Source organism: Nicotiana tomentosiformis, chromosome 9 (assembly GCF_000390325.3).
Source record: "Nicotiana tomentosiformis chromosome 9, ASM39032v3, whole genome shotgun sequence".
Taxonomy (NCBI): domain Eukaryota; kingdom Viridiplantae; phylum Streptophyta; class Magnoliopsida; order Solanales; family Solanaceae; genus Nicotiana; species Nicotiana tomentosiformis.
This window is the reverse complement of record NC_090820.1, coordinates 82139444-82163116: the sequence shown is the minus strand read 5'-3', so window position 1 is coordinate 82163116 and position 23673 is coordinate 82139444. Positions and strand designations below refer to the sequence as shown.

Sequence of the window (23673 nt, the reverse complement as noted above, 5' to 3'; positions counted from 1 at the left end):
GTAAGTAATTTGTCTTGAGCTGTCAACCAAACGATAACTATGTGTTTAGATTGCAGCAGTGAACTCCATATCAAATCAGCTTCTAGAACTCTAGACAGGTTAGTCTTCATCGCTAGGTAACTCTTGCTCACTGAATATTTACCTGTTGAATTCAGTCTTTATGTCTCATTTGAATACTAATCCACCATCTTGTTCTTGATTCCATTAAGTTTCTTCCAATACCAACTGCAGTCCACTGGTAGTATATGCGTCCATATATCAGTATTAGTTTTCATATAAAGCCCATGTATCCATTTAACCCATAGCACATCTTGCTAGTAGCCAGATGCCAGATTAGTTTCCCCACTGAGGCTTCATTCCAAGTTTTACTATCCTTAATGTTTAAACCCCCAAATTTCTTTGGGATACACACCTTCTCCCAAGTGACCAAAGCAATATTTTTCTTTTCCTCAGACCCGCCCCAAAGATACTCTCTGCACTTTTTATCCACCTCTTTCAAGATGCTCCGAGGCAAAATGAAAACAGCTCCCCAGAAGTTGTAGATTGAAAACAGAACAACATTGATTATTTGTAACCTTCCAGCATAGGACAATTGCCTTGCATAACTCTTAGTGATTCTACTAGTTATTTTATCCACCAGTTGATGTCATTCCACCTTGCTCCACTTCTTGGATGATAATGGAAGTCCCAAGTACCTAATGGGAAAGGTACCTGCAGTAAAGCCTATCCAGCACAACAACTCATCCTCTACAGATTCATCCACTCCTGCTAGGAAGATGTTTGATTTATCAAAATTTTCCACCAAACCAGTCACCTTACTAAAATGCTTTAAAGCCTCAATTACTCTGGTTACTGATGCACTATTACCTTTGCAAAATATCATTAGATCATCAACAAATATAAGATGTGTAAGTTTCAGTACTTTACACATGAGATACAATTTGAAATTCGGAAGCTCAACATTTTCCTAAATACGCTTGATAGATACTCCATAACAAGGAGAGACAATAAGGGGTAGATTGGATCTCCTTGCCTTAGACCCCTCTTCCCAGCAAAGTATCCATGTCCTATCCCATTTACCTTCACAGAAAATCTAGTGGATGTGATGTACGTCATAACCGTTTGGGTAAAACTTGATGGGAATCCATACCCTTCCAATGCCTCTTCAATAAAGTCCCAGCTAACAATGCCATATGCCTTTCTCAAATCAATTTTCATCATACATCTGGGAGAGGTCTCCCTATTGTAGTGCCTTAACAATTCATAGCAGATAAGTACATTGTGAACCAATGACCTCCCTGCAACAAATGCTACTTGGTTATTAGCTAATAAATGAGTGATTGCCTTCTTTAACCTGGTACAGAGCATCTTTAAGATACATTTATACAATACATTGCAATAAGAGATGGGTCTATATTGGCTAGCATTTTCTGAAATTTTGACTTTTAGAATCAAAAAAACCATGGTAGCATTCACTTAATTCAACAGTTTCCCATAGATAAAAAAACTCTAACACTGCTTCAGATATGTCTTTGCCAATTATTTCCCATGCAGCTTTATAAAAACCACTTCCATATCTATCCGCACCAGGACTTTTGTTAATATCTATTCCCCACATAGCTTCTTTAACATCTCTCTATGTGAAAGGCTCCACTAACTCAATTTGTTGCTCTATACTCAGTGTTGGTCCATTCTTCAGCAATCATGTATGAGCTTTTGTTCTTGTTGTTTCCTTCCTCCCCAGTAGTTTTCATAGTACTCCACTAGTATTCCAGTTATATTATTAGGATCTGTTTGCACCCTATTCTTCTTCTCTTGCAACTAAGTAATAGCTTCTTGCATCTTCCTATATTTTATAACTGAGAAAAAGTATTTTGTATTGTCATCACCTAGTCTGATCCATGTTACCTTGCTTCTTTGTTGCAGGAACAACTCAGCCAGATAAGATGATTACCTGTACTTCTGATGCTTCACTTTTTCATCTTACTGAAGCACTTGATCGTAAGAGTTGGCTTGCAAAGATCTTTGAGCCAGAACTAGAGCTTCTCCATCTTCACTTGCCTCTGTTACTATGTTTCTGAAATGTTTCCCATTCAGCTCTTTCAGCTTCCTTTTTAGTATCTTAAGCTTCTTTACCATTTGCAATATTTTACATCCATCCATTTGGACTTTCCACACCTCTTTCACTTTCTCAGCAAATTGAGGATGTTTCGACCAGAAATTACAAAATTGAAATGGTTTCTTAACTCTAGGAGAAGTACTCTACAGAGCCACCTTAATTGGACAGTAGTCACTTATGGTTTCAGGCAGAAATATGGCTGTATATATAGGCATGTTAGTAAGCCACTCATTGTTAATAAAAGCCCAGTCTATTTTTGAAAATACCTTTTGATCTCCTTGTTTGTCATTCTATGAATATCGACTGCCATGAGTTGACATTTCCAGCAATCCACATGATTCCACACAATTGTGAAAATCCAGTATCTCAGCTACAATTATAGGATTCCCTCCAATTTTGTCTTCCTGATTCAACACTGAGTTTAAAATACCTAGAACCAACCAAGGGATATTACACCCTATACTTTGATTCTCCAAATAACTCCACAATTCCCTCCTCTCTGCCCTTTGGTTAAAAGCATATACAAATATCAGCATAAATGCCGTCTGCATAGGAGTGTATATCACTTTGCAAGTGATTGCTTGTCCTAAACTGGTAACAGGAGTTACATGGTAGTAATCTTGCTTTCAAGTAATCCAAATTCTACCATTATAATAGTATTCTAGGTTTGTAACATATTGCCAACCTCTAAATAATTTGTTTACTAGACCCTCAATCTTATTTACTTTGACCTTTGTTTCTAGTAAATCAACCGGACCTACTTCTTGTTCATTGCAAAGGAGTCTGACCTCCTTCTGCTTAGTAGGGCCATTGATTCCCCTGACATTCCAGCTTAAGAGTCTAACCATTTCCTGAGAGAGGAATAAGTTGGCCTCCCTCATTTCAAACTGAGCTTGATTGAGTCTGATTATTGTTCCTTTCCTTGTCAAGAACTTGGAAAGAATTCTGATTGATCACTTGCTGATTTTGTTTGAACTGCTGCTTTCTGATATTCACTGGAGTAATCCACCCTGTAGTCTGATCAACAGGTCTCCCACTCTGCACATTGTGATTCCTCACTATGTTGGAAGATGATTCAGCAGGTGCCATTTCTCCCTTAGTCATGGCTGCTGCTATACCATAGTGTAACTTCTCCTGATTCTCTGCTTCTTTAGAGTCCACCTTTTGCTTCTCCTTCTGTTCTTCTGGTTTCTCCTTTCTCACCTGTTTACCTTGTTTTAGTAATTCAGGTTTTGTAACCTTCTTCTTCCTGCATTCCTCTTCAGAGTGCCCATACATATGGCAGAAAATTGTATAATATAGGTTTCCAATCATATTGGACCTTTTGTTCTAATAGTACCCTCTTTTCATTCCTGAACATTATCATATCAGGAAGCTTTGCATCCATTTCTATCTCTATCAATAACCTAGAAAAATTGAGCCCCATTTTCTTCTTCGTATTGTGATCCACTAGAAGTGGTTTCCCAATAAAATTGCCTATTTTGCCTAGGCCCTTAGGACTCCAATATTTGAATTCGAGGCCGGGTAGTTTGATCCATATAGGCACTATCAGCAATTCTTCTCTAGTAAATTCTATATCCGGATTTTATGCTTTAACTAGAAATGGTTTGTTAGCGAAATGATAAATTCTCCCTTGTATCACATTATCCCCTCCCCCCCCCTCCCCGGAATCAAATCAAACTAATACAATTCCATTCTCCAACATAGAAATTTTGTTGATACCATGCTTCGCCCACATCCTATGTATGTATCTATTTAGCACAGCAAAAGAGGGGGGGGGAGGGTGTGCCCCAAGGACATAGCAAACTACTGCCGACTTTCAATATTCTAGCTCTAAACTTATATCTTCAACATCAATTGCACAAACAGAAAACTTACCATGAGTTTCAGGGGCGATATATTTCAATTTGAAGTCGGTGTTCGAGATTTTTCCAATATCAAATCGTCCCAAATTGATTTATTTTGCATTGTCTCTTCTGTTGCCTCTACTTCCTCAGCCCAAGAAAATATTCGACTGCTCGTCGGCGATTGAACTATTTTAGCCCATTCCTCTTGCACTTTTACATGTGAATATGACTTTTCTTCCCTCAATTGTACCTCATGTTGTACATTTTCCTTTTCCCTCGGCGACTGAGTTACTACTACATCAATTTTGCTTTAATTTTCTTTCCTTCCTTGATTTGTAATTGCCAACGATGATGACGCTTGCGCCATTAGAGCTTTCTGAGATGGAATTCGTGCCATCTTCCCCATGGATGCGTACGTTAAGCTAACATGCAGTGAGAGAAAAAATGCATCGCAGAAAATCCTCTAATGTTAAAAATGATATACTTTTACTAACCTTTTATTATTTGACATGTGTAATTTGTAGGTCCCACTTTTTTAAATTCAATTTATCAAATTTTTAACTTTTTTTTCTTTCTCTTCTCTTCCACCACAACTGAGACAATAAGAAGCTCATAAACCAGCAAAAAACTCAAGTTGGTCGGAGAACTCACTGGTAATATATATGTCGGCGACAAATAGTACGCTCTCCGTGTTTTGCCTACTCATTTTGTTAATTTCTAGCCATCTCTTCGCCCAAACACCTTATTCCGTTTGATTTCAACCACCTCAATCACCATCTCTGTTGAAACCTCTTTCCCACCAAGCCCATTGACATAGACCAAACAAATCAGAAATGACATTTCACCCTTGCGGCTTATTTTTTCTTTTCTTAGAAAAAGAAAAAGAGGAGCATTGACTAGATCTTAAAGTTTGTAATAGTGACCTTAGCCATAAACCACCATCAATCTCTTCGTTGACAAAAAACATACTCCAAAAAGAAACTTCAAACACTTAAATGTGAAGAAGAGAGCCTTTTTTTTTTCCGCCAAAACATCGTCACAAAATTAATATCACCATCAGAGTGATGACTAGATTGGAGACGATTTCCTTCTACCGAAAATCGAGTTGTGAGTTACCTTCTTCTCTCTAGATCCTTATACTCAATTAAGAAAAAGTTGTAATTCCTTTTCAACGAAAGGTTAATAAGGGAAAGAATGGAGAGGGGACGGAGGGGAAAGGTTGGGTCGAGGGATGAGATGAGAAACGGAAAGAATGGGGGAAAGGGGGTGGGAGGAAGGAAGTGTTGGGATCTTAATTTTTATTTTTTATTCTTTGTTATATTTTGTTATTATTTATATATTTTTATTTATTTTAATATTTTTCTATCAAAATTACTATATTCACGCGCCATTTAAATGTGATTTGCACATAGTTTGGCCATGTCAATAATTTTTCTTTCACATATGCATGGTCAATAGGCGTTTATTACTCCTCATTCTGTGAAGTAGAGGTGCTAAACGGGAAAACTCATACGTTTATTTACTGGGTTAGTAATCCGGTGCAATTTTAAATGGACAGAAGACCATTTTGCCATTTAAAATTTTTAATAATAGATTACTGTGAGGCTTAGACCGAGAACTTCTGCTTGCTATAGTTCTGATCGATATACTATATATATGTGCTAACATATACATTAAATATGCAAATTTTAAATTTCAAATTCAATTACTAGCACCTGAAAGTACTGCATGTCTTAAAATCTCAAATTCAATAAGGACAAAGATATAAGCTTTATGTTCACGGGACTGCATAAATTTGTGTCTTGTTGGCTTTTGATTAAAATAAAAAGGACAGTGTAAACGTGTCATTTCATGAAGAATTAGGCCTCTCCAGATTCCAAGTTGTCATTCTTCTGTCTTACTGATATAGTTTGGTCTAGTCATGTCTTTATCTATTTATTCAGTCCAATTACAGCTAAATGGATACAGATATTGCGCTTCAAACAAGAATCATTGTCGGTATAGACTTATAATCAAATAGATCTTTAAGATGAAACTCACCAACTAATATTTAACGAATATAAACTCCACCATGTACCACGTTTGACAATTTATTTTTATTTTCTTAATGTTGTTAACCATTGATAATTGGACCCCAACCAAAAGGAAGCAAGATGTCATTTTCATTAGAATTTCTCTCCACATATTAAGGTTTTGGTTTTCACCATAATTGATTTGGTTTGGTTTGGTTTTAACTAAAAAAAGTCAAATCGAAACCAAACCAACCCGACATTATATTTATACAAATTTAAAAAATATTTTACTCATATGAATATTTATTGTAATATAATTTATAAATATTTGTTAAACTTGTTCATAGTTTTATCTTTAAAAGTATTATTTAAAGTTTGGTCTTAACATTCTTGAATGGTCCAATAAATTTTATAGCCCATAAAAGTAATAAGTCAAATAAAGTTCAAATCAATACTAATGCTAATAAAGGAAATTCAATTCAACACTAGGAATGACAATAGTATTGAATATCTACTTTTTAGTTTTGCATTGATTTATAATGAACATGTATTACCTAGTTTTTCTTCTTTTTTTTATGCTTAGTTGTGTAATAAATAGTACTTATTAATTATATTTATTTTAGCACGGCCTATATAGTATTTTTAGATTATTTTAATTTTTATTATGGTGTATTAATTAGTAATATTTTCTTTGTGCGATTTTATTATCTATGTTATTTAATATTTTAGTACAATATTATGACTCATCTCACATTATTATTTTATTTTTTTGAAAAATACATTATATAGTTGTATCCTATTAGGACTAAAATAAATATTTGGAGCATAAGTTACATATTTTGTGCTACTTATTTTACTGAAAAATACAACGAAAATCCGAAAAAACCAAAAAAATCCGATCCGAGAATGAAAAACCCGACTTTATTGGTTTGGTTTATAAATTTAAAAATCCGACACCATTGATTTGGTTTGGTAATTGAAAAATTCGAACCAACCCGACCTATGTACACCCCTAGTTGTCTGTATTGTAAAAGGCCGGGGGTAATTTATTTACCAAAAAATTAAATAAATAAATGACTAAGAAAATACCATATGTTGCCCTTTTAATTTAACGACGAGAAGTAATGTGTCTTGGTTGGTTAGAGGTTCAACTTCTTTCTCTCCTATTTTTTAGCCACAATGGTTGGTTAGAGGTTCAACTTCTTTCTCTCCTATTTTTTAGCCACAACTTGGCCAAAATATGAGATCCGACACACAATCTTATCATATTTGAGTCCGAGTTTACTCCATGCACTTGGAACAACCATCCATATATCCATCTTTTATGGACTGTTGAAACTGTTTGAGATTGAAGTTAACCATTTTGGAAAATTTAAAAGACTTAAGTCACGTGAAGCCAATGAAGGAGCAAATCACGGGTATGGAAGATATTTAAAATCAAGACGTACGACAAAAGAGGATTAAATCATATGTGAAGGTCCCCATAAAGTTCATATTGCCACTCAAAAGTCCAAACAAGAGACAAGTTTCATTGACAACTGCACAGCTAAAGAACATGCCATTAATTTGCTTTCCTTTTTCTAACTTTGCTTATATCTTTCAATTATAAGAAACATATATATCCTAAACTTCCACTCCACTATAGAACTTTGATAGTACATTATGGGAAGGTTATTATTCTTAGTTTCACTAACTTTGTTAGTGACCATTCAAGTTGTACAACCTCCAATATTTGTTTGTGCTGCTACCAAAGGAAAGAATTTTATAACAGTTTTGAGCATTGACGGGGGTGGAATCAGAGGCATTATTCCAGGAACCCTTCTTGCCTTTCTTGAATCCAAGCTTCAGGTTCTTTATTTAGCACTGTGTTAGCTACTTTTTTTCACCTCATTTTTGGTAAATTATATTGGACTTACGTTAATTGGTTAGTATTACTTAAAAATGCTAGCACATTGACCCAAGTTGTAAACAAAATATAAGGCCAATCACAATTTAATTATGCGTGTGGAGGCTCATTAATCATTGGTCTGTGATATATAGACACTCTTTAGCCAATCCTATGATCCATCCTCATCTTTATCGTGGAATGATACAATTCTTTAACCTTAACCCAAAATTATATTTATGTTGGGTTTAATAGGAGGTTGATGGACGAAATGCAAGGATTATAGACTATTTTGATGTAGTAGCAGGAACAAGCACAGGTGGATTAATTACTACTATGCTCACAGCTCCAAACAGAGATAATCGCCCTTTATATGCAGCTAAAGATATTTCCAACTTCTATATGGAACACTGCCCTCACATCTTTCCCGCAAACCGCCGTAACAGCTTCGTGCATAGGATATTCAATTTGTTTGGAGGACCAAAGTACGATGGCAACTACTTAAGATTGTTGCTTGAATCAATATTAGGCAAACTTACTATGAAGCAGACATTGACTCATACTGTCATCCCTGCTTTTGATATCAAGCGCCTTCAACCAATTATCTTCACCACTGTTGATGTATGTTTCTTGTTTCGTACCATAAAAGTCATTTTACATGAAAATTATCTGGCATATGTTTGTTTACTGAAACATGTTTCGGAAAACGATATATAAAGCATTTTCTTCTTAAATGTCGTACCAAACATATACTAGTATATATGATGTTTTATTTTTCTCCCTTATGAACATGATGGGTTATAGTTATTTGAATTTGTGTCTAGGCCAGAGCAAATGTCTCTAAGAATGTTCTATTATCAGACATCTGCCTCAGTACCTCCGCAGCACCAACCTTTTTTCCGGTACACTATTTTGAGACTAGGGATGCTCAAGGGAGAATACGCACATTTGATATGATTGACGGAGGTGTGGCTGCAAATAATCCAGTAAGTAGCCATTTTGTAAAAAATACTTAACTTACATGTACTAACATCATAAATAATTTTAGTAGCCATTTGGAGAAAAAATATTTAACTTACATACACTAAGAACAAGTTATTCCGGGATTATAAAATATGAATTAAATAATGAATATATTTTTATCGGGAGATATTTGGTTTATTGGACTAAAAATGAGTATATGGAGTATAATATAATTATGTCTTAGGTGTATACTAGATATGTTGTGATAAAATTTTATTTTCAATTTTAACCTTTGATTGTTTAAAAGACTTTGGAGGAAGAGCTTTCGAGAAGGGCATCTTTGTCATTTCAGTATTTATCCTGGGATTAGTTAGTCCCAAAATTATTACCCACCCTCAATGTGGGATAGAATAATATCCAATTGTGAGATGGATTAATCCCGAAATTGCTAATTCTGAATTTAACAATTCAACAAAACACCGGATAAAATGATCTCGCATCTAATCTCGGGATTATTTTCCCTTATCCCACTTATCAAACAACATCTAACAGAATAAATTTATACTATGTGTATCTTTATCATGTTTTAACTCGATATCTACCTTATTGTTTCATGTTACTGATCTCTTTTTTATGATTGGCTACGTATAATTATTTTTGGATGATCTACTGGTATAAATCTTAATTCATATTGTCAGTACCTAGAAGTTAAACTTACAAAAAAATAGATACTCTCATTATTCTATTTTATGTAACACTATTTCTTTATTAGCCTGATCTATAAAGAATGACCCATGCATTTTTATATTCGAATATAATTTAACTTTAATTTTTTTATTTTACCCTTAATAATATGCTTTTATTGCCACATAAATCTCATGACATGCTTAAGGCTACAAGTTTCAAAAGGCATATTTTTCTTCTTAAACTCTGTGCCAATCAAATCTTGCCACATAAGTTGAAAACCAACAAAGTCAGGTTTTCAATCTTGTTTCTTCTCGGATTTTTTATTTTTTTTGGATTTTCAGTTTTTTTCCGGTAAAGTCTTCATAGCGCAAAATGTAACTTGTGCTCCAAATATTTTTTTAGTCCTGGTAAAATACAATTATATAATATATTTTTAAGAAAGTAACACAATAATATGAGATACGTCATAGCATTATACTAAAATATTTAATAACAACGATAATAAAATTGCATAAAGCAAATATTGCTAATTAATAAGTCATAATAAAAATTAACATAATCTAAAAATATTATATAGTTCATGCTAAAATAAGTATACCTAATAAGTACTATTAAATTACATTACTAAGCACCAAAGAAAAAAATAAACTATGTTATGCATTTTCATTAGAAACCAATGTAAAACTAAAAAATAGATATCTGACGAGCGCAAAACACAACACGAAATTGATGCTCACTAGTCAAATATAGTAAAGTTTAATTATCGTCTCCACGGGGATTGGATTTAAATAATGTTCAAGTAATTTCTAGCTTAATGCTATTCAGAATAATTAACACTTTGATTGGGATGACTTATAACTAAAATTAACTATAAAAACTAAAATAAGTAACAATTGATCACAGAAAGACAAGAGTTGAGCAACACCAAAATAATCAATGGGAGAAATAAGGGTCGTGACATGATAGGTGCAAGATAGTTATTTGTGATCCAATTCTAATTAATTCACTCTAATGTTCTAATGATTCTCACGAATTCACTCGATGATTAGTTCAAACGTGGAGCCAAGACACCTCTCTCGATTAAATCTTAACTCTACGAGGTGAACTAATATAAGCACTATAAAAATATGCAAGCATGCGTTAATGGATTAATCTTAAGAAAAACGTCTCTCGAATATTCTCCTAACTTGATTTAATCAACAATTCAACAAGCTCTTTCGATTACTTAAGAAAATCACTGAATTAAACCAAACAACATAATTCAAAGATAATCACCACAATATTACTCTTTCGATTAAATAAACATGTGAATAAAGTTGTAATAATTCAAAGCTCCATAAACGAATTGAAGCAAAGAACTAGAGTTAAAATTCACAAATATCATCAAAATACCATATCCGTCAAACTCTAAGGGAAACTACTTCATAATCATAGAGGAAGTTATCAAAAATATAATGAAAGAGTAAGAAAATATCAATCTAACGTTACAATCCAAACTCCCGTATTGAATTTATGGAAAGATGATGAAATCTTGTGTCTTGTAGCCTCCAATGCTCTCCAAAAGCTTCCAAGGTCAAAAGTCCTCTAAAAATCATCTTTTTGGTGTATTTATACCATGTAGGAACGGGACCGAACGAAACTACCCTTTCCAAGCCGAAACAGAAAAAATACTCGGAGAATTTTGTACACGCGCGTCGCGCCTAGCACCGCACCACGCGCTGTGGTAGTGGGAAAGTTCAAAGAGTAGATTCTGACAGGCAGCGTTAATTTACACTGTCGCGCCGCCCCACGCGGTGCGGCAGTTTTAGTTTTCCAGAGTAATTCATTTTCTTCACTTTTTGACATCCAAACTTGGCTCCCGACCCCCGAAGGCGATCCCGATTTAATTCCTTAGACTTTAACTCAGACATCAAAGCTCCACATTATTCGATTTAGCTTCAAATTATCTTTTTAACTTGGAATCACTTCTTATAAGGCATTAAACACACAATAAGTGCAATTCACTATCATCTAAGCTCAAACAAAAATAAAATGCAGTAATTAGAGTGAAAACTATGACTAAAACACGAGTTTCTAACCTACCATCAATACTTCACAATTAAACCATTGCTCGTCCTCGACCAATTAAACTGCACTTCACATAGAGACGACCTTCTCATCAGACAACTTCCCTAACGCATCATGCCAAGAATATTTAAAGTAGACTAGGTACCCTATCATAACATCCTAGCCTCAAGACTCGACTCAAAAACACCACGTATTTTCCAAAAACTTGCTCACTTATTCTGACACAGAGGCTAAAGACATAACCTTTCCTTTGCAAATCATGTTCCCTCACACCAAAGATAGAGAGTAGTTCCACACACAATAAAATTCAAGAACAAATACGAACTCAAGATAGAAAGAATTTACTTACTCTCAAAATTAAAATTCATGTGCCACAGAAGACGCACCATATGCTTGCCCGTAGTGTAATACTCTACTAATTGAGCTCATTCAGTCAAAGATCAAGTAGGTCTTTATTTTGGTATTAATGTAGGCAGCAGGACAGGTAGGATACATTTGGATATAGTGACTACACTTCCCTAAGAACTTTAATACATATACATTAACACATTAAACTCCAGACTTGTGTCAAATCAAACCCCAATATTCACACACAATAACATGAAGCTCCCAATATCTTTAAGCACAAACACGACGAGAACTACCACTAGTAAGGAATCAAAGTTTTTCTTTTCTAAGTTCTGAATGTTTTTCAAGCAAACTACTTTTTTTCCTTCAATTCCCTACAAGTGGCTCTTACAATTTTTCAAACAATGCACCTTTCTCCTTTTTCAATAGTTCACTCAAAAACCCGATAATACCTCAACTTAGCTTTTAAAAGCTCATAATAATTTCAAGTGCTCATGAGAGGTAAAGGTTCAAATAGATAGTCAATTCAAACAAACAGGGATCGGGCTTGTAGTGTGGTTGCCAAAGAAATAGGATTACATGCTCAACGGGGCTAATTAAGATACACAACAATTAGGCGGGTCATAACATATAATTGGCTCAACAAAAAAATATCTATAGCACTTTCTAGACTGAACAAGACTGCTATTTCTCTTTGCAAATACACGGGGCAAGCTCTAGACATCAACTGACATGCACAGAATATCAACAAAAATCTCACACACACGTTGGCACATAACTCACTTAGGACCGGATCTATCCCGACTCTCTTGTCAAAGCAGTTAAGCAACATTAAAATCAAATATTTTACGGCACTTATACATGAGTCAAGAACTGAGCCTAGGTATCACAACTAAGACACTAACTACTCTCAAGGCATAACAAAGTCAAGAAAAGTCATCTCCATTTAATACCATAGCACAAGAATTCAAATTTTCTAACAAAAAAAACTAACTACACCTGGTTCAAGCAAAACCCTTGGAAAAGAACTGCGGCACAAAGAAAAACAAAGATGAACGAAATTTCTTTTCTTCATCTTTGATCCCTCAAGAAGACGGTCGAGGAAATCTATCATCGGGAAAAGTCAATTTTTTCTTTCTTCAAACAAAACATAAGGAAACAAAACACAATAAAACAAAGACACATGTACATATTTACATCCTACACCCCATACTTTAAATTGTGGCATATTTCCATGACACACAAATAAAAAGCAAGAGGTAAAGAAAACTCTCCTGATTTATCTAGTCGGGGTCTGAATCGAAGTCGGGATCTTCTTTGCACGCCCAAACCAGTGCACACATCCATGACGATAACTTCTTTTCTTCCTTCTTTGGGTACACCCCACACTTATCATGCTTACTCTCTCTAGTTCGCTTCTTTAGGGCCCCCATTGCTCCTTCCATCTTGAAGATCACCCTTTCTTCCCCCACTCTGAGCATGAGCTGCCTTTCTTGAATGTCCAGAATCGCTCTGCCAGTAGCCAAGAAGGGTCTACCTAAAAGGGACCTCTCTATTCTCCTCCACGTTCACTACAATGAAGTCCACTGGGAATACAAACTTATCCACCCGAACTAGCACATCTTCCACTATTCCTTCAGGTATGATTGTGTTCTGATCCGCCAGCTGCAAGGACACAGGTATCGACCTAATTTCTCCAAGCTCTCCCTCTAATTTCTTGAAAATAGACAAAGGCATAACATTAATAGAAGCACTTGAATCACACAAAGATTTTTCAACTTAGTACTTCCTAACGAGCAAGGTATAGTAAAACTCCCTGGATCTCCACGCTTTTGAGTGAGCTTATTTTGCAGAATGACACGACAATGCTCTATGAGCCTGACAACTGATGTCTCTTCTACTTTCTTCTTGTTGGACAATATCTCCTTCAAGAACTTAGCATCGACTGGCATATGTGAAAGCACCTCTGTGAAAGGTATATTCGCATGCACCTGCCTGAGCACTTCTAGAAAGCGCCCAAATTATTTGTCCAGCTTCTCTTTTCTCTTCTTATGAGGGAAAGGTAAATGAGGCATATATTTACTCTCTTCAGTCTCCTCATTTATTGCATTCTCATCTTTCTTCTTATTCTGAGCTCTAGTCTTCCCCTTCCTTTTCAGACCACCATCTACCATCACTTCACCCTCTTGAATGTTGCCATTTTTTTGCTCCTCCACAATCTCTACATATCTTTCAATCAACTCATCTCTTTGCTTTGACCTAGGATCCTCCAATACGTTCCCACTCCTCAAAGACACTACATTTATTGTCTCTTTTGGATTTCTTTCAATATCAGCAGAGAGAGTTCCTGAAACCCTCTCATACAATAGATTAGCAAGTTGCCCCACCTGTCTTTCCAAGTTTCGAATGGTTGTGCCCTATTCTGAGATAGCTGCGCCCTGATCTCGGATAGTTGTGCCATGTGTTTCAAGCCTCTCATACGTCTTAATAATTAAGGCCTTCATCATATCTTCCATGCTAGACTAATTAGACTGTGGAGGCTGATATTGCTGCCTCTGGTGATTTTGAAAACCTAGAGCTCCCTGTCCCTGGGGTCTGGAGTTATTCTACTGCCATGCGTTTGCACTACCACCTAGTGAACTCCATGAAAAACCTAGGTGCCTATGCCCCATGGAGTTAAAATTATTGTCACTTTGGTAGTTGCCTCTGTCAAAGCTCCCCACAATATTTACCACTTCATCTGTAGTCGAGGCCTGACACTCATGCGTTCGATGACCCATTCCACAAAAATCACAAACCAAGGATGACTGGCTCTGGGCCTTGGCTAAGGTTAACTTTCTTATCTTTGTGGCCATTGTGTCTAGCTGGGCTTGCACTGATGTGTTAGAATACACTTGTTGTACCCCCAACCTTTTTCCTTCTCTCGTTATCCTCTGCAGGCCATTGATTTGCATCTTCAAATAATTCATTCAGAATTGCAACAATCTCCTCAAGAGTTTTCTTCATAAGAGGACCTCCAACTGAGTTGTTTAGCGTCTAAATTCATCTTCATCCAGAGGTCAATTCAGGTTGAATCTTCATCCTCCGTTGTCGTCAACCATTTCATCAGCTCTGAGAGCTTCCTCAGCAACTGCCCGTGCGGCTGCTTCCTATTGGGCTGCTTCCTGTACAGCCAAATTAACTACATGCTCACCGTTTTTTGCCATGTTCTCTTGGGTTGAAGATTGCCCCAAGAATTTTTCGGTGAGTTCTTTCTCTTTCCTCAACTGTCGTAGACACTTTTCCACCTCTGGATTGTATGGAATCAATTCTTTGGAAAAAGATCGAGTCATACATCTGAGAAGTTAACTTGTTGGATTTAAACAATGTTCAAGTAATTTCTAGCTTAATACTATTCAGGATGATTGACACTTTGATTGGGATGACTTATAACTAAAATTAACTATGAAAACTAAAACAAGTAACAATTGATCACAGAAAGACAAGAGTTGAGGAACACCAAAATAATCAATGGGAGAAATAAGGGTCATGACAGGATAGGTGCAAGATAACTATATTTGATCTAACTCTAGTTCAATTCATTCTAATGCTCTAATGATTCTCACGAATTCACTCGATGATTAGTTCAAACGTAGAGCCAAGACTCCTCTCTCGATTAAATCTTAACTCTACGAGGTGAACAAATATAAGCACTATGAAAATAGGCAAGCATGCGTTAATGGATTAATCTTAAGGAAAACGTCTCTCGAATATTCTCCTAACTTGATTTAATCACCAATTCAACAAGCTCTTTCGATTACTTAAGAGAATCGCTGAATTAAACCAAACAAAATAATGCAAAGATAATCACCACAATATTTCTCTTTTGATTAAATAAACAGGTGAATAAAGTTGCAACAATTCAAAGCTCCATAAACGAATTCAAGCAAAGAACTAGAGTTAAAATCCACAAATATCAATTAAAACACTATATTCGTCACACCCTAAGGAAAACTACTCTATAATCATGGAGGAAGTCATCACAAATATAATTAAAGCGTAAGAAAACATTAATCAAACGTTACAATCCAAACTCCTGTATTGAATTTATGGAAAGATGACGAAATCTTGTGTCTTGTAGCCTCCAATGCTCTCCAAAAGCTTTCAAGGTAAAATATTCTCTAAAGTCGTATTTTTGGTGTATTTATACCATATAGGAATAGACCCAGACGAAACTACCCTTTCCAAACCAAAACAGAAAAAATATTCTGAGAATTTTGTACACGCGCGTCGTGCCTAGCGCCGCACCACGCGGTGTGGTAGTGGGGAAGTTCAGAGAGCAGATTATGACATGCAACATCAATTTACGCGGCGCGACAGTGTTAGTTATCCAAAGTAATTCATTTTCTTCACTTTTTGACATCCAGACCTGGCTACCGACCCCCGAACGTGATCCCAGTTTAGTTTCTTGGGCTTTTACATAGACTTCAAAGCTCCACATTATTCGAATTAGCTCCAAATTATCTTTTTAATTCGGAATCACTTCCTGCAAGGCATTAAACACAGAATAAGTGCAATTCATTATCATTTAAGCTCAAACACAAGTAAAATATAGTAATTAGCATGCAAACTATGACTAAAATACGAGTTTCTAGCCTACCATCAATATCCAACACTATCGTCATTCCTGGTATTGAATTGAATTTTTGTTTTGTTAGCATTAGTATGGATTTGAACTTTGTTTGAGTTACTACCTTTATGAGCTATAAAATTTATTTACCATCCAAGAATGTTAAGTCCAAACTTGAAATAATACGTTAAAAGATAAAACTGTGAAAAAGTTTAAGAAATATTTATAAATTACACTACAATAAGTATTTATATGTATAAAATATTTTTAAAAGTTGTATAAATGTACTATCAGATTGGTTTGGTTTCGTTTGACTTTTGTTTAGTTAAAACCAAACCAATTATGGTCTTTTTTTTTTTTTCCAATACCAAAACAAATCAAACCAAACCACAATCAGGTTTTTTTTTTTCCGGTTTGACATGAATTATTGGTTTGGTACGATTTATCATTTTTCTTTGTACATCCCTAGGAAGTATACATCAAATACTATGAAAAAGTTTTGAGTCATTGACAGTTTTCCATACTAATAAAATTGCACTTTTCTTTAACTCTATTTGCAGACACAAATGGCAATTACACACATTTCAAAAGAAATCATGAGGGGCAAATTTCAGTATGAAGAGATGGAAACAATGGACAGCAAGAAGATGTTGGTTCTATCATTAGGCACAGGTATTGGCAAGCATCAAGGGTATAACGCAGCCTCGGCATCAAAATGGGGTTTACTTGGTTGGGTTTACAACAATGGTCAGACCCCAATATTGGATGTTTATAATGATGCAAGTGCTGATATGGTAGATATACATGTTTCAACTATGTTTCAGACACTTCGCAGTGAAAAGAATTACCTCAGAATTCAGGTATCAAGACTAGACTTTTTCTATAATTTGATCATTAATTATTTAACATAAAGACATTGCTAGTCATTGAACTAATGAGCTATTGCAGCAAAGTTGTAAAACTAAAAGTGTATAACATAAAAATAATATCAGATATCCTTTATATTTTGGACAGGAGGATAATTTGATTGGGGATGCTACATCAATGGATATAGCAACCACAAAAAATATGCAGACACTTGTGCAGATTGGTAACAATCTATTGAAAAAGCCAGTATCAAGGGTCAACTTAGAGACAGGCCAATATGAACCCGTTCAAGGGGAAGGAACAAATGAAGAAGCTCTAATCCGTTTTGCTAAGTTGCTTTCACAAGAAAAGAAGCTTCGATACACCAACTGAAAAGTTTAAGTAGTACTATATAATTTAGGAAATTAAATGCTTAACGAACTTATCATACCACGAATAGTGAGACTTATTTAGCAAAACAATTTTTTTCAGCTTCAATTATTTGAGTTCTTGAATTGGAGGCAAATTATATTTGTAAAATTTCAGTGTAATATGTTGGAGTTTGAATTTTTACATATGAATTTCAACATAATGTGATGGAATTTATAATCTGCTAAAATTCTAACATAATATGTTGGAGTTTTACGCAGGAGTTCCATAATTCAGCATATTATGTTGGTATTTTTCCGTATTTCAGCTAAGGGTGCTTTTATCTAAATTTTATTTCTGCACTAAATAGTGATTATTGTTCAATTATATTATGATATTTTGATGCAATAATTTGCTTTTTTATTAAAAATGTTGGACTGTACCAATAACTTAGAGTTAGGGCTATTTCTTGCCAATAGGTGGATCGAATTGTGGGTGAAATTCAAAAATAGTCAGATTTACAAGTGATAATTGAAAAATAGCCACAGTTTCAAAAGTAATCAAAATTTAGCCACTTTTCATGTAAAGATAAATCTGAACGAAAATGTAACGACCCGACCGATCGATTTGAGCTCTAGCATGTCGTTCGGCAGTTTGAGGCTATGAGCAGATTCACTTCAGGTATAATGACTTGTACCCATGGTCGGGATTAAATTTCAGGAAGTTCGGAGTTGAATTGGAAAGCAAATTCTCATTTCGAAAGCTAAAATTGACTAAGATTGGATTTTAGAGTAAACTGCCTTGGAATCGGGATTTGAAGGTTCCAGCAGGTTCGCATGATGATTTTGGACTTGGACGTATGTCCGGGTCGAATTTTTGATGATCCGGGAGCGTTTCGACACCTATTGTGGAAGTTAGCACTTTGGAAGAATTTCATGAATTTGGGGTGGAGGTGAATTTTATGTTATCGATGTCCGTTTGGGATTTCGAGTCCGGGAATGGCTCTGTTTGGTGATTCTGGTGTTGGGAGCACATTCGGAAGTGGATTCGGAGGTCCGTAGGTCATTTTGGAGTCATTTGGCTAAAGTTAGAAATTTGAAGGTTTTTGACAAGTTTGACCGGAAGTGGACTTTTTGATATCGGGGTCGGAATCCGATTCCGGAAGTTGGAGTAGGTCCGTAATATCAAACGTGACTTGTGTGCAAAATTTGAGGGCAACCGGGCGTGATTTGATAGGTTTCAGCATCGAATGAGGAAGTTTGAAATTCTAAAGTTCATTAAGCTTGGAATGGGGTGTGATTCATGAATTCAACATTGTTTGATGTAATTTGAAGGCTCGACTAAGTTCGTAATATGTTTTGGGACGTGTTGGTATAATTGGTTAAGGTCCCGAGGGCCCCAGGTGGATTTCAGGTGGTTAACGGATCGAATTTGGAATTTGAAGAAGGGCTGAAGCAGTTGAGCATCTGGTATAAACGCACCTACGTGAAGAGGGCCGCAGGTGCGAGCCCGTAGGTACGGGAAAATGGATCGCAGAAGCGGAAGGGGCAGGCAGCTGAGAACCGCAGGAGCGGAAAGATTTGCGCACCTGCAAAGGCGCATGTGCGAAGAGAGTAGCGCAGATGCGAGAATGTTGGGCCGAGCTGGAGCCGTACCTGTGATGGGATTTCCACAGGTGCGGGACCGCAGATGCAGCCAAGGCACCACAGGTGCGAACGTTGGGGCTGGGCAGTGTGTTCTTTAAAAATGAGGGCTTGGCTCATTTTCACCCCATTTTCTCCATGAGAGCTGGTCTTGGAACGAGTTTAGAGCTCATTCTTCGTCATCAATGCCAAGGTAAGTGATTTCTACTTATTATAAGTTAAATACATGATTTGTATAAGGATTTATGATTTGTATAAGGATTTAAACATGGAAATTAGTATAAATTGTGGGGATTTTGGTAGAAGACCTAGAATTTGGTATTTTTGGATTTTGACCACGAAATTGGGCATGGAATTGAGTATAAACTATATATTTGAGTTCGTGAGGTTATGGGTAAAGTTTATCTTCGAAAACGTTTTGGAATCCGGGCACATGGGCCCGAGAGTGATTTTTATCGACTTTTCGATCGGGGTTAGAAATTGTTATAAATTGGATTATATTGAGTATTTGAGTATATATTAACGGGTTTGCATAATCATTGGCTAGTTTTGGAACGTTGTGCATCGATTCAAGTTGTTTGAAGGGCTCGGAAGTCGGTTATGGAACTTCGGAGCGAGGTAAGTCTCCTTTCTAACCTTGTAAGAGGGAATTAACCCCATAAGTGAAATAAATTATTATGTGCTTCAATTTGTGGGGGCTACGTACGCACGATGTGACGAGAATCCGTACGTAGCTGCTAACTATGCCTATGTTCGGGTAGTTTAGGCTTACATCATGTCTTGTTGCTATTGTTGTTGAATTTATGTTTATTGTTTGCCTTGAAAGGAAGCGAGATTGAGTTACCTTATTAAATATTTCGAAGGGAGTTGAAAATGAGGAAAAGTTGGGAACTTAAAGGTTTTCATTTGAACTTCTCATTTTTTGAAAAGAATTGAGGAACACCATAATAACTTAAGAAATCTATGTATAACCGCGTCGCATGTGTGTTTCGTGAGCGAGGTAATTTTCTTAAAAAGCTACAAACTGAATTTTCCTTGTTTTGAAAAGAATCAAGAAAGAGATATGATTTTAATGTTAAATTTATATTTGATCGCGTCGCAAGTATGATCCGTGAGCGGGGTGATTCCTTAAATTTTTGTTTGACCGCATCACACGTATGGTTCGCGAGCGGGGTATTTTCTATTACTCTTATGGGATCGGGCTGTTCGCCTCGGCAGGATTTATGTACCACACTCTCATGGGAGCGGGCCGTTTGCCTCGGCAGGTTAATAGATGCATCTATGGTTCGTGTCGTTCGACCCTCGGCAGTGCACAATTTACTTTTATGTTGGATCGAGCCGTACGCCTCGGCATTTCCTATATATATTATCCTTATGGAATCGTGCATAACATTTGGCAAGAAGCCAATGTATCCGAGTGTTTTTCCCTGATTTGGATTATGACAACCTCTTTGATGAAATCCACTATATCTATACATATGCTCCGGTTACGGAGGGGACTTGCTTGTTGAGAGCTTGAGTAAATTGTAAAGAGGAAAATTGTACTACGTATTTTATACTTGTTTGTCTCATATTCATTCATTTCTTTACTGTACCTGATATTATTAGACCACTAGTAAGTGTCGAAGTCGACCCCTTGTCACTACTTCTTCGGGGTTAGGCGGGATACTTACTGGGTACGCATTGATTTATGTACTCATGCTACACTTGCTGCATATTTTTGTGCAGGTACACATATGTTTAGCGGACTTGTGGGTGCAGAGGCGCGATTATGGCGGGGACTTAAGTGAGCTACATTCTATACGACGCACCGCAGCCAACAAAGTCTCCTTCAGAGTATTGTATTTTCTTTCCTGTCCAAGTTGTATTCCGGACAGTTATTGTATTTTATTTTAAATTTCTAGAAAAGGCTCATGCACCTGTGACACCGGGTTCTGGGATGATTATAGGATGTTCACTATTGGAATTGGAAAATATTATTATTTATTATGTAAATTCATCTTTTACTAAATAAATTAAAGTAAATTTACGATTTCAAAAAATATTAAAATGAGGATTTAATTAAGTATTTATTGTTGGCTTGCCTGACAGTGGAGTCCGGCGCCATCACGACCTTTATGGATTTTGGGTCGTGACAACATGGTATCAGAGTACTAGGTTCACTTAGGTCTCACGAGTCATGAGCGAATCTAGTAGAGTCTTGCGGATCAGTACGGAGACATTTGTACTTATCTTCGAGAGGCTACAGGACTGTTAGGAGCACTTCCCTTCTTGATTCCTCATTGTGCGATTTGATTCCTTTGAGTCTTATGCCTTCATTTCTTTCCCACTCAATCTTATGCAACGTGAATCGCTGGTTATAAATCGGGAATTGAGGAATTGTAATGGTACAACAGATGTGGTGCGAGATGTTTCTCCCTGCGTAGTTGATTGGGCTATTGTCGTCACCTTGTGGAAGGATATTCTGTCAATTCAGCTTAGTAGCTGTACTTCTGAGAGCTTTGAGGCTATGCACAGGTTGCTATGATGCCCATGAGTTGTTATCACACAATATTGCTGTGATGGTAGGATGCTTGCCTATGTCTCGGGGCAGTGCATGACTTGAAAGGAGGTTTACTCAGTGCATGATTTAAAGATTCAGTACTATACTTCCGACGGAGAAAAGGCAATCGAATTGAGAATGTTCAGGCTAGGGTTGATGGAGTAGCGGGACTCGATATTTTCGAGCATGGTGGAATCTTCGCCTGTGATGTGGCGTCATCGTCCTTGATTGGTTATAATGTGTTAAGTTCGCCGGTGTTATGGTTTCCTTCAATTCGCCTTGGGACAGAGTATTATAAATGGTGCCGAGAAAATGACTGTTAGAGGTCGCAGTGTACAGAGGTTCAGGATCGAAACGACATTCCTGGTATTGAGGCTCGAGAAAGATGATTTCTGAAAAGGTTTAAAATTGGTAGCGATCTAACGGTTCAAGTGCTATAGAGGTAGATTTTGATTTAAGGCAACAACTAGGCAACGAAGGATGAGAAAGGACATGTGGGAGGTGCCTTGCGGTGGATAAACTTATAGAAGGCCAAGTATGAGAAACAGGAGTCGGGTAGTTACTTAAAGGAGTGAGTTTGACTAAAGTGGGAGAGTGGTAGAGTAGCATGTGGATTATGTAATAGGATAACTACACGTCTTGAGGAAAGTTTAGAGTGATTTGGGAATTTATGGTGGATGGTGATTTGGGTCTACGGACTTAATTTGAAATATTGGCTATTATATGGCGGGAGATTGGATACAACAGAAAGGAGTTGCTTGATATGAAGAAGGTTACAACATGACTTTGAATGGGAATGTACTGTCGCACCTTTTAGTTGATATCCATGAGGAGTGAACGGACTTGTACAGCTGGTGAATGAGCACGGGCTCAGGATGGGTTACTGATTATGTAGTAAGTGTACAAAGTGCAGTGGCATTGGAAGATGTCGGCATGTAATTTCCACAGGTGGGTTATCTCTTGTGAGCAGGTTAGCGGTCACGTGGTGTTGATGAATCTTCTATAAAGAATTCTACTGGTTATCGGGTAAGAGATTGAATATGTAAATGTGGCTAGTGGTTCGAAGTGTTCAATAAAGATTAATGGAAGGATTTCGAGGAATTTGGTGGGGTGATTGTGCTAGATCATGTCGATGAAGGAAGAATCTTGGTGGGTTCCAGGTTTATGCAATAGTAGCTTCAAGCTAAGTGAGAGAGTCCCACCGCCTACAGTTGGATTGCATGGTTGTCTATTTGTAAGATTTCTGGTTATCGGCATATTGATGGGTTATTACGACTAAGGAAAGGGAACATCAGTGGTAAGTGGAGCAAGCGATTTGAGGAATGTGTGTTATAGTTAGCCTTATCGGTTCATGCTCAGGCTTTGGGAAGACTCAGGATTTATGCTTCGTGTAGAGACGAGTTACAAGGAAGATAATTCGGCCAGGTGCTTCTTTGAGAGGGTGCTTATGTTCTAGCAGAGCCTTGGAGTTGATTATATTCGGGACCAAGTCAGAGTGGGTGACTCTCAATAACGGTCCTAGTGGATTCAAAAGTTAAGGTATGGTTCCTAAGGATTTTGAGTCCATAGTATGGTTGAATATCGAGCTTTTACAGCGGATTATGATAAAGGAGCTTGGAGTGTTCTATGTTATCTTCGATCTGCGGTGTAGCATTGGAGGAATGGGAGAAAATAACTTTGGACTCAAAGAGGAAGTATCAGAATGAGTGTACCAGTTAGCAACGGTTGAATTAGCA

General features: G+C 36.6%; 1 protein-coding gene across 2 annotated transcripts; it reads left to right on the top strand.

The window, feature by feature from the left end:
• The first annotated feature begins 7267 nt into the window (after positions 1 to 7267).
• On the top strand, positions 7268 to 18084 carry LOC104117461 (patatin-like protein 3). Of its 2 annotated transcripts, XM_009628521.4 has the most exons (5): positions 7270 to 7826; positions 8119 to 8484; positions 8688 to 8849; positions 17098 to 17397; positions 17552 to 18084. In XM_009628521.4, exons 1-5 carry the CDS (start codon positions 7641 to 7643, stop codon positions 17774 to 17776), a joined length of 1239 nt encoding a protein of 412 aa, XP_009626816.1. In that variant the 5' UTR covers positions 7270 to 7640; the 3' UTR covers positions 17777 to 18084. The 2 variants fall into 2 exon arrangements, with proteins under 2 accessions (XP_070041772.1, XP_009626816.1); XM_070185671.1 differs by lacking the exon at positions 8688 to 8849 and having other exon boundaries at positions 7268 to 7826.
• Positions 18085 to 23673: the final 5589 nt, after the last annotated feature.

What these genes read in the sequence shown, in the direction of transcription:
- LOC104117461 (XM_009628521.4), top strand. Translation starts at nt 7,641, where the DNA reads ATGGGAAGGTTATTATTCTTAGTTTCACTAACTTTGTTAGTGACCATT. An exon ending in TTATCTTCACCACTGTTGAT is followed by an intron (nt 8,485 to 8,687) that starts GTATGTTTCTTG and finishes ATTTGTGTCTAG; the next exon opens with GCCAGAGCAAATGTCTCTAA. An exon ending in GTGTGGCTGCAAATAATCCA is followed by an intron (nt 8,850 to 17,097) that starts GTAAGTAGCCAT and finishes CTCTATTTGCAG; the next exon opens with ACACAAATGGCAATTACACA.